Source organism: Stegodyphus dumicola, chromosome 6, assembly GCF_044657685.1.
Source record: "Stegodyphus dumicola isolate Sdum_Otavi_A_Nest chromosome 6, ASM4465768v1".
NCBI lineage: Eukaryota > Metazoa > Arthropoda > Arachnida > Araneae > Eresidae > Stegodyphus > Stegodyphus dumicola.
Window position 1 is genome coordinate 213,218,741 of NC_140773.1, and position 12,629 is coordinate 213,231,369.

The window sequence follows — 12,629 nt, forward strand, 5'->3', positions numbered from 1 at the left end:
TTTCTTAGCATGAAACAAACAACTATCGCAAAGCTGGCATTGTAAATGCAGACAAATTTTGTGATCTGGCTTTGTCCTATTGGGGTAATGTTCATGGTACAACCTTAATGTCTCTCTTCCACTACAATTCACAGCCCTGTGCAGGGCCTCACTTAGCCTAATTGGGGCCCAGGGACAAAAACTTCTTTAGGGGCTCCCCTCTGCCTCATTACTTCAGTAATGAAGAACCAAACTTTATGGAGGTATTTAAATTTTTCACCTCATTGTAGATGCATAGTAAGAAAATTGACTAGAATGTAAGTTCCCCCTTCTCCAATGGTCAGATGAAATATCGTTCTGTCCTTTTTGTTGATTTTCTGACAAATCTATATCCATCATTAAAAGGATATAGCATATCTGAAAAGCCAAAATTTGACAAAAACGCTATTTAAATTTATAATTAGAAAATGTAAAGATGTTTTTAGAAATTTGAATTAATTAACAAAAAATACCATAGACAAGTCCTATGCACTTAGAGAATAGACTAAAAAGCTTTTAAAGAAAACCTAAAAAAAGGTTCACTAAGGAAGGATATGTAAACTTTCTATTCGATTTGGAGGTCCCCTCTGATGTGGGGGCCCAGGGCAAGTGCCCCATATATTCCTGCCTTAGTCAGACACTGGCCCTGTGCATAAAATGCATGTCTACTTTCTCAGACAGCATAAATTGCTCCATAACAAACAAAATTCTCCAACAACAAAGAATTGTTAGAAGCTTGTGTAATGGCATTCAAATTCAATAAAGTTGTTTTGCAGATGATTTGATAGCACAAACTAAATAAACTTCCATATTCACCATTTTGATTCTCCAAAATTAATCTTTTTCTTAACTACGTCATTAAACTTACATATCGTCTCCTCTAAAAACCTTTTACAAATATAGATACAGCATAACTGTGATGCTGACTCTTATCAACCACGATGTACTCCAATCACTAAATTGACGCTTCCAGGGCTTCATCACTGTTAATGTCTGGATGTTTTAGCCCCTTTAATATTATGTAGATAAAATGTTTTTTCCCCCCATTTTCTCAGCATTTCCTGTTTTCCACCCATTCTGCAACACCACATGGCTTTTCATTTACAACCCCACATTGCTATACAAAAAAATGCTTCTTTGAATGTATTTTACCTAAAGTTTTGCCCATGAATTCACATATCAGTTACTTAATAAATAAATATAGTTGTTTAAATAAACAGCCTCAAGCAGTCACAGATATACCTGATTTTGCAAAAATTTCTCATTTGACACATCAACAAGCTCTTGCGCTGCTGTATCTAAATACAATGATATATGATGGAAAGAAGGTCTATTCCTAGGTTTAGAGCTCCTAAAAAGAAAAATAATAATGTAACTGCTTAACAAATTGCACTCCAAAATATACTGATTAACAAATTTGTTGTTAACATTTATTAAATTTTACCAGGATGTTCGTAACTTAAAACATTTTTTGTTTAAGGTACATATTTTCACTCTCTATACACATATATAACACTAAATATGGTATTAGACTATGTAGAATTAAAAGAATTAAAGTCCTAAGAGACTTATCTCAAGAACTGATGTTTTAGCCCCTTTAATATTATGTAGATAAAATGTTTTTAGAAATTTGAATTTTTAGAAAAATTTAGATTTGAAATTTTAGAAATTCAAATCATGAAACAGATATACAAGTATATTATGGAAACAAAAAGTAGACGGGAAAAAACTATTTAAATTCACTTTCCCCCCAAAAAAAACCAAAGAAAATTGCATAAAATAATAATCCTCCTTAATTAAAATCAGAAATGAAAGTGAAAAAATGTACTGGGATTCTAATGTCAGCAGAAAAAGTAAAATCTACAGAGGGTGCTTACACACTTTTAGAAGGACTTTTGAAGTAATTATTAGAAATGAGAAATATCATCAGCTATTTTTAAATTTATTCTTTTTTTCAAAATGTTACATATAAGCAAGCTGTGAACTAATGGATACGTTTTGCTCTTGCATTATTAACTGGAGAGGGAGAAACAATAAATAATTAGTTAAGATAAAATAACATGCAAAACAAGTATTAATTTAGAATTCAAACAATAAAAACCAGCCTTATATTTGCGAATTTTCACAGGACTAGTTTTGATGGTTTTACCGAACTATCAGCCTCAGCTGCCTGAGAATGAATGAGATAAAGTGATTAGATAAGCTAAGAATGGTTGGACAAGAGTTATGCTACTGGTGCCATCTATTGATGAAACAAGAACTAAAACATAATTTTCTTAATGGCTGAAGGCAAAGATAGATTGGAATTAGGGTCATTAACTAGAACAGAAAGATTTTTTTAAATGTGAAATGCATCTAGAAATCATCAACGATAGAAGATGTTTTTTGAATAATTTTGGCTGCAAAAAAAATTCAAAGTGTGATTTTTGGACCAACAATGCTGGGCAAAAGAGGACTTCTGTGTTTCCTGTTTTCTAACATATGCCTCATGTTTCTCAACAGGAAATTTTAAGACTTTTTTAGTTTGGCCAATGTAAATTAAACCACAGTCACAAGGAATCCTGTAAATAACCCAGGAATTCATATCTGAAATGGGGTCCTTGAGTATGGAACTTAGAATTTTATTCAGAGGAAAATAAATATAATCAACTGAAAGTTAAATTTGTGAAAAATACGTGCAATTTTACAGAAATTTAACTAAAAAATTAAATTTAACAAAGAAAGGAATGACAACAGAATTCTTACAATCTCCTATAACAAGAGTGTGCCTTTTGGTGTGTTGAGATGAGAATTTTTTAACTGCTTGATTAATATTGTTGGATGAAAAGCCCATGTCAATAGCTCCTGCTTTTAAATAATTTAGTTCTTGATTAACAGCCAATTTGGAGGAGAAAATTTGAAGTGCATGAAAAACATAGGAATAAAATGAAGCTAACTTTTGTTTAGTCGGATGACATGATTTAAAGTGTGTTGGAAGGCAAACCAATAAAGATTTACGGTAAATCGTAGTACTGAAGTTGGAGGTGATATGTGTAACCAAAATGTTGGAAAACGGAAGAGAATTGCATACCTCAAGTTCAAAAGTGAACTGAATAGAAGGATCAGTGGAATTCATTGTTGAAAGAACTTTATTTAAATCATCTTTATTACATCTTCTTTTAGAGTAAAAGCATTGTCTATGTAGCAGTTTAAATTTTCAAGTAATTTTGATTCATAATAATGCATGTAGATATCAGCTGGGATGGGACTGAGGGTGGCTTCCCATGGCTAATCCTCAGTTTGCTTGTAATACTTATTTCGGAAAACAAAATGCATTTGTTTCAAACAGAGTTGAGTGAGGAAAATTAGCTCATCAATTTCCATGGAAGAGAAATGAAATTCACGAAGTCTGGTTTCTAGACATCTTAATGCACCCTCAAATGGAACATTTGGTGAATAATGATTTTACATAAAAAAAAAAAAAAAAAAAAAAAAAAAAAAACATGAGTAAATTTCTACGTGAAATGCTTTTAAATTTTTTACAAACTCTATGGAAGTTTTTATGGTGTAAATGTAATCTAGAGTTGAAAATCTACATATTTAGCTAATGTGTACAAGGCAGTGCCTAAACTTGATGTTTTTCAGTTTCTGATGCTGAAGCTATTTTCACCAAACACAAAGATTTCCTAAGTTCACAGTGACAGCAATTACGATCCTAAACATAAAAATGCTCAACACTATCAAGTACAATAAATTTTTAAAACCCAGAAAACGTTATACTGATCTCTTAAATATAGCCATTTATGTTACTCATCAGAGTACATAATAATTACTTATTCAAGAATACATAAAGATGTTAACATGATTGTTTTAGAGCTGAATAAAGGCGATTTATCAGTAATTTTTATATATTACATTAAAAAAATGTTCTCCTTTTCAACAATAATTTTGCACCTTAAAATTCTTTTCCTAGATATTATACAACTTTACAGCAGTATATTTATAGAATATTTGTAATTCACCACTAACCAATGATAATTCAGATTATTAATGTTTCTGTACAACAAAAGTTAACATTTCTGTAAACCTGCAATGTTAATATGACTTTCTTTCTTCCCAAAATACTTTACTGAAAAACAGTAAGCTTAATGAATGCATACTTAACAACTGATACTAATATAAGAATATATTAATTGATACTATTAAGTAAAAATACGCTTAAAAAGAGTTTGAATTAGTTTTACATTTAAATTTTAATACTTAATTTTATAGAATTTAACAAAAACAAACAATTATTCAATTATACCACTTTTTTTGGGGGGAAAAGAAAAAAATAAACCAAATGAACTTTACTTACCAGCATTGTTTCAGAAGTATTCGAAAAGCTTCTGGACATGAATCTGGTACAGGCAAATGAAGACTGTTATTACCTACACCCCAAATGATAGCTGAAGAATCGACATCTTTATATGGCACTTCTCGAGTCAGAAGTTCCCATAATACAACCCCAAATGACCTAGAGTAGAAACACTTATTCAGCATTTGTCTTATAAAATATTTATAAAAACTAGAATGCACAACTGAAAAGTAGAAGCCCAGTAGAGGTACATAATGAAAGAATACTTTTCTTGCAAAGGATAAAGTACTTATTTATATGATATATTAAGAGTAAATAATTTTGCATTATTTATTAACAAACCTTAACAATAATGGTGGAATTATTAATGCATATAGGAAATTTATAAGAAATTTAGAAAATTCTCTAGCTGCTTTAATACGCATTCAAGAATTTATGTAACACCTATATTGTGATATTGCATAAATTAACTATACAATTTTGAAAAATAAAAATTTTTTATTACATTTATTTCAGCATATATATTAAATAAATTGACTAGAAAAATAAAAAAAAGCAAATCAAAAGTATTTTTTCTTTAAAAATATAGATTACTCGCTATAAAACCATCACTGTTCTTTATAATTATCACAACCAAGTTAATCAAAACTCAGATTATATAGAAGCAAAAAGCAAGAGAATCAAAATGAGAAAAAAAAAATTAAGTACTAACCAAATATCTACTTTTTCTGAACAAGGATCATGGCGTATAACTTCTGGAGCCATCCATGCCACAGTGCCAGCAAAAGACATCTTGGTGCTGATGTCATTTAATTGACGACAAGTTCCAAAATCAGATATTTTCAGTACCTCATTCATGCTAATTAACACACTGCATGATAAAAATACAAATATTTAGCATAAACAGTAAAAGAGATTAACATAAAAATATGATGCAACAAATAATATAGCAAGAAGCATAGCTGTTTGACAACAATAATATTAAAGTACACTTAATAGCAAAGAACCACTGTTGTATAAAAGTCATAAATATTATCCTAAAATTTTTCTTGATTCTCTTACATAATTCAAAAAACTCCCAAACAGTTTTTAAGAATCATGTTTAAAAATATACATGGACAAAAATTTAAAGAATTTTTTTTTTTAAATGTATAGTAAAAATGGAATGAAATTTCAACTAAAAACATTTTAAGAGGAGACAAAAAATTTCATAAAATCTGTAAATTTCAAGGTACTGGATATTTTACAACAAATGTAAAACATTCTCAGCTTACAGTTTAAAATATTGTAAGGCAATAAACACAAGTAAAAAGGCTTTCAGAGCAGCCTTAGCAAGAATAAAGCATAGCATTGCATATGTAACATTGCAATGAGGGCAGGGTCTTGAATACTAAAGTTTGAAAAAAAATGAAAGAGAGAGAAATTTTTATGTAGCAAATAAACAGTTTCTAAACATCCGAGTAACAACTGATAAGCCAAGTCAAAGAAACTGAACAAAAGATTTCTATTGAAGTATAAGTATATTTTAAAGAATATTATTTTACGTATATTTAAAGATATCTTAAGGTACTTTTTTCAGTTGTTGCTATAAAATATTTTCTCATCAGAAAAGTTTAATTTAGATTGGCTGAATGAATTTTTTCATTCATACAGATGTCATGTAAGGCTTATCTATAATTAATAATCTAATGCACAAGATTTAAATAAAGAGTTAATTTCTTGAGCAAGAAACATTTAAATATGAGTCCGGTTATCAAAGAATGAATTCACAGACTTGTATGGAGTTCATATAACAACTTTTTACATATAGGGAAATTCTGCATGTGGAAGAGGAGGAGACTGCATATTTCAAAGAGATGATGCATCCATTCATTCATCAAGTAATACAAGAGTGAAACTATACAAAATTATTTTTTGCATTTCCTTAATATGAGTCTCAAAGAAAACCTTTGGGGATCCTATCCAGTACTGTTTATCAACATGCACAGCAATTTTTTATGTTATCATAATTGAAAACTATGATTGCTCAAGTATAGTAGCACATTTTCTGTGACAGAATTTGAATTTATGTCAGATATCATTTTTAACTTACATGAAACTAAGATAATTATAAAAATTGTTAATTTAAGGCCCTTCAGCAGTATGCTACTTAATGTTAATTAGAAAACATTTTAATGTCTTGATTCTGTCTGTAATGCATTTTATGTTCTTTGTATATAATCTTAGTGCATACAATTAAAGATTTATAAATACTGTAAAATATTGCTTTTGTATAAGGATACTTTACAGTTTCTTGTACATTTAAAGCTGTCTTAAGATTTTTATCTGATATTGCATTAATTATTTTATACATTCATAAACATAAATCTAAAAATAATTTATATAATCTAACTGTACACTGAAAGAGCATTATAAATATAATAAAAGAAGTACCTTTCAAACCATGCACTGAATTTCAAAAAACCTAGATAAATGTGAAATAAAAAGAAAAGAAAATAATAACAAAATAAATAATAATGTAATTTATGCAGTAAATAAATTAATAAACAAAATTATAAAACAAAAACATAAATTTTTCAATCAAAATTAAATGAAACAAATGTAAAAGTGTTTTTATGCTTCATATAATAGCAATAAAATACAAAAGCAAAACAAAAAAGCAAAATTGTGTGTGTACACAAAATTTGAGAAAATTTTGTGTACACACACAATAATACATCTATTAGACAAACACCCTATGATTGTAATGATAGTTTTCAACATTTATAAAAATGATTCATAGTGTTTAATCCCAAAAAACTGCAAAAATACTATCGAGGACATTGTCTACATGTCTAATGTTGAAAATGATGTTTTTATTGCAAAGGGTAATTTTGTTTCTATTAATACTTTATTGATTACACAACCATTATCAGAAGGGATATCTTCTTCTGACAGCAATTATATAACCATTGGAATTTTCTTATAACACTCATTCAATCAGCCACTAAATTGCAATCCAAACCATTTAGTGATTGCATTAATTGCAGACATTTTATGAGCAGTACTGCAGTTTTGAAGGTTAATCAATATCTTCTTCTTCAGAAACTGTAACTCACTTTTTCTCTCCTGTAACCAAGACCTGTTGTCGAGTGGGACCAACTGTTACAGACATTCATAAACACTTCCTCATTTCCAGTATGATGCCATCTTTTGAGAACCTTATGATTGATAAATGAAATCATATCTCTTGTTATCTTTTTTTTTAATCTACCTGCTTTAGAATTTCATTAAAATCTGTCTATCATTTCTGGAGATGATTAACCAAATGTAAAAATTCTCTTCATTTTTAATACATGTGTATGAGCTTCAGATGAGCATAGTTTTTCAGCCATTATTCAAATATAGTGCATGAAATGCATAATACTATAACTTGGAAGACAAAAGAAAAGCAAATAGAATTTCTAATTTCCAAGTAATAGCTAATTTAATATCAAAATTTTAAATCTAAACCACATGCAAATACAGTAATTATTATTTTTTAATTAAAAAAAATTCATAATTTCTGATTAATGGATATTCTTCATTGTTTTACTCGATTTAAAATTCCATGCAACAAATCTGAATTTAAAAATACAGGGGGGGAGGGTCCTTCATATTTTATGACTACCTGCACTCTCGCAAAAAGTCATTAACTCATTGTTGACCTCGTGAATTGGCCAAAAACATTTATTTGGCTATTTTATGGCTCACAAATACTATTCTACTTATAAACAACAAACAAACAAAAAATTTACATGAAAAAACACTTTTCCCCCAAAAAATCTATCTAACACATTTACATTTTTCATTTTTACAGTCAGTAAACTTTTTTTAGTGAAAAATCCATGTGTATTCAAACACGTGTGGTATGCATATCCTTAGGTTAGCTATTATCACATGCATCCTCAAGAATATGTTCAAAACATGAATAGTCTACCAAATGTCGAAATTAGGGATATAGATTATTGGAAAGTATCCAAAACTTTTATAAATCTTATTGCATAGGTTCACAAGCATTATTAAACTTTAAATGAAAGTAGTTAAATATATAGAAAATTATTTACTGAAGTAATGGCACAAGTCAATATAAAAACAAAAATATTAAACACACATGGAAATAAACTGAATTGTGAATGATTTTGTTTTCAAATACATCTGATATGAATTCAATTTGAAGAAAACAATAATTACTACAGAATAAAAAAGGAACTTCAGATACATATATACTTTTACACACACTTTTCATACATTTAAAAGAACATATTTAATATAAAATATATCATACTTTGGTGATTTCAGATCCCTATGGACTATTCTGTTTTGATGTAAATATTCCATTCCTGATACAATCTGATGACACCAATTCAGAGTTTTGGCAGGTGGTATATCTCTGTCACTTCGCAGCATTTCATATAATTGACCATATGGGCAAAATTCCATGACGATGCAATAGCATGGAGATTGAGTGCATACACCTCTGTTAATAAATATATATATGTTGTAAACTATATTTTTAAGAAGCCTTTATAATCTGAAGTTCTGAATTAATAATTGTCCTTTAAAAAAGGCAAACATTAGAGCAGATTTTTTTTTTATTTTTTTTTTATTTATTTATTTTTTTTTTTAATCTTAGTACAAACTAACTGTACAACATTTGAACTTTATGGAGAGAAAAACCAAATCTAAAATATTTCAGCTAAATTATTTGCAAATTAACTAACATCTGACATAGTTAATTATTGCCTGGTTTGAAAATATGTAAGGAAATTTTGAATTAAAATTTGTGCATTTTCCCTTTCCCAAAAAAAATTCATTGCATAACTTAAACACAGTATGAAAATCACAGATTTAATATTTATAAATTTAGAAATAATATTACTTATAACAAATAGGAAAACTACCAAACAAAATTTTTAAATTAAAAAAAGGGGGTATTTGATAAAAGACATTGGTAGAAAAATTTAAAGAAACACTCATGCAACTTAATTGATTTTGCTGCCAGCTAAGAACATGAAATGCATGCAAATTTGACATTTATCATGCCTGACATACTTTTAAAATGCAAAATTGCCTGTTTCTGGAAAATGTAAAATTGAATAAGAATATACAAAATATGGTTAAAAGAAAGTTAAGGAAAAATTAGTATTACATTTTCTAAAATCATAAAAAATAAATAAGTAAGTAAAAGAAGAAGAAGGTGTATAATCACTTTGGAATGAACTGCAAGCTTTATAGCAATTTTCAATGCTGTACATTAGATTATCCGAGAATCCCTGTGGTGATGAAGTGTATTCCCAATTGCCTCAGAGATTCTGCACTAATGAAGTATATTCTGGAGATAATAATTTTAAGTGAAATCTGATAGACTTCCTTTAAAACATTCTATCAGATTTAAATCTGATAGAATGTTTACAGATGAGGCTGGTACAATCTGATAAAATGCAGATTTTAAAAAATGAATGGACTAAGGAAAACTATGGAAGAGGAATGGAGAAAAATATGACGGCTAATTGCATATCTTGAAAATCAAGAAGCAAATTGACAGTACAGAGGTAAGGCTATCAAACAGAATATAATAATTAAGAATTAATAATTTTCACTTAAAATATAATTAGAATATAAAATATTATATCTTTAAACAATTCTTCACTTTAAACATTAATTCTATTAGATATAAAAAAAAAAATATATGGTATTTTATTCAATGAGATTCAAATACTCTACCTGCTAAAGTCGAGTTATCACATATTCATGTTACCATGTGGCATTCAAAGATTTATACATAGTAACCGTTACTTTCTTTAATATATGACATCATACTAATAATATAACAACTTCTCACAGTCCAATACAAATTTTAGAACAGAAATAAAAACCTTAATTTATATTCCATTCAGACTTCTATAAATATGTTATATTATTAAAAATCAAATAAATAAGTTTTATTTGTTATGCAGGGATTTGAGAATGGCATTTCTTTAAAGAAAAAAGTCAGTACAACAAATGTCATAGTAAACATGAAAGAAGACAGTAATCATGTTGCTTTCCAAAGAAAACTGTCTCATATTGATCTTTTAAGAAATAAAACTTAATGAGGCACTAAGTTACTTTGAATTGAAGACAGGATGAAATAGCATAGCTCTGTGGTTTTATATTTTACCACTAATTAGTCAATACAGAAAGGAGCTATATTATGAGAAAAAATTTAATATAAAATTAAATTATAGCAAGTTCTGTTAGAAGCCATAACTTATATTGATTGATTATTATTTTACAAGCATTTATTAAGCATAATGTCTAACACTAACTTGAAAGTTACAATATTAGGATGCCTTAGATGCCTCAAGTGCTTAATGTCTGTTTCCTCTTTTTCACGAACTTTTTTCACTGCCACTAATTCTCCATCCAGTTCTCCAAGGAAAACAGCACCTTGGGCACCACTGCCTACCCACTGTAAATCTTGAATATTTTCAAATGGTATTTCCCATTCATCTGAAATAAAATAACGATATAGCAACATAACGTCTTGAATGCAACTGTCATTAAAAAATAATAAATTGCACATATATAAAAAATAATCTGACATGCACCAGAAGTAATTAAAAATCCCTCAGTTCTACTTCAAGTTTAAGGAAACTTAATCATTCTTTTAATTTTGTTATTAAATCAGTACTTAATGCTTATAGCAACAAATAAAATGCCATGAAACTTTTATTAAAATGCATAACAGTTTAAAAAATCAGAATTGAAGATTCAAAGCAATTTTAAAAGTACAGAATTGAAAATGAAATTTATGAGACAGTGGAATGAAAATTTCAATAAAATCAAGGCACTGTTTTAAAAAACTATTACCAAGGTTTCATATGATTAAAAGTACCTACTCAAAACAAAGTTTATGAAAAGAATAAATATTAAAACCACCATAAGGAAATTCAAGAATAACTTCATACTGAAAACGCTGATTAGAAAGTAAAAAATGCAAAATTTTTATTATTATAACTGATTGGTAAAATACATGGCATAGTCTAAAATTCCAAACGCAAATTCCTAGGAAGAATTTCTTCTTTTAACAAATGGTATTTTTCAAATACAGTCAAAAGTCGTTAATCCAGACTCGTCGGGACTTCGACAATTCCGGATTATCGATTTTTCCGGATTATAGAACATCAGTTTAAATCTCGTAAGATGGCATGCAGAAATTCTAAAATTAAAAATATGAAACCGTAATTTATGAAATAAAGAACAATTATAATCTAAAGGGTATCAAAATTTACAAAAAATAAAAGCTTAATATTTATTTGTTTACTTTATTAAACATTTCTTTCAATTTAAGTTGTTTAAGTTGCTTCATTTTATGTGATAATACTTTCTCTTTGATTCAATAAACAGACATAATTTCTTGTTCAGTTACAAAGTTCCGCTGTTCAAGTCCCGTAATTGCTTTGCCGAGAATACCGACTAACTTGTCAATCGAAATTTTTTCGTTTTCACTAACCTCTCTGTCACCTTCTTCATGTCTTTATCCATGTTTTGCAGCAATTCCACTTTTTGTTTGATGGACATCGAAACATACTTTCGTTTTGTAGATCCTTTGGGAGCTCCAGCATCGGAAATTCTATTTGACATAATCGAAAGTTCAAGTTTACTTTTATAAAATTGCTCTTACAGTCTGAAAAAAATAATAAGCCAATTCGAAGATTAAGGAACAACGCAATCATCAACATTACCTGAAATAGATAATTAGATAATTTTAGCTTATACTGTCCGTTATACATAAAACGCGCACGCGAAAACGTATTCTGCACTTGCGCATATGCGCAGTATATTCTGCATGTGCGCAGTCGTAAACGCCTATGCGCATGTGTCAATGATGCGCATGGGCAGAAAGTTTTTAGCTTTGAGGTCCGGATTATAGGTGTCCGAATTAACGACTTTTGACTGTAGTTCACTAATTAATTAAAATTATGCCAAAGCAAATGAAGAATTTCAGACAGATACCTAAATCAAGCTTTCATGAGCCACAAACATTTTCCATGGCATTACGAAAGATTTAACAACAAATACTGCAGTATGTCATATCATTAGACACAATAACACGCCGAATAAATACTAATTCAGAAGTCAAACGACCAAAATCAGCGTTATACCTACAAAAATTTTTCACAGGACTAGTTTCGATGGTTTTACCGAACCATCATCTTCAGCTGCAAAACCGCAAATGAACAAGATAGGAAATAATGATTAGATAAGATAA

General features: G+C 28.7%; 1 protein-coding gene across 3 annotated transcripts in view; it reads right to left on the minus strand.

The window, feature by feature from the left end:
• Positions 1-12,629, minus strand: part of LOC118191684 (mitogen-activated protein kinase kinase kinase 13-like) — a 95,716-nt gene that overhangs the window by 26,915 nt on the left and 56,172 nt on the right. For all 3 annotated transcript variants that reach the window (XM_035362520.2, XM_085819489.1, XM_085819488.1), the window contains exons 4-8: positions 10,684-10,867; positions 8,661-8,852; positions 5,067-5,225; positions 4,355-4,513; positions 1,261-1,369 (exon numbers count right to left, since the gene is read on the minus strand). In XM_035362520.2, the coding sequence (XP_035218411.1) occupies positions 1,261-1,369; positions 4,355-4,513; positions 5,067-5,225; positions 8,661-8,852; positions 10,684-10,867 (803 nt within the window). The remainder of the gene's footprint in view (positions 1-1,260; positions 1,370-4,354; positions 4,514-5,066; positions 5,226-8,660; positions 8,853-10,683; positions 10,868-12,629) is intronic.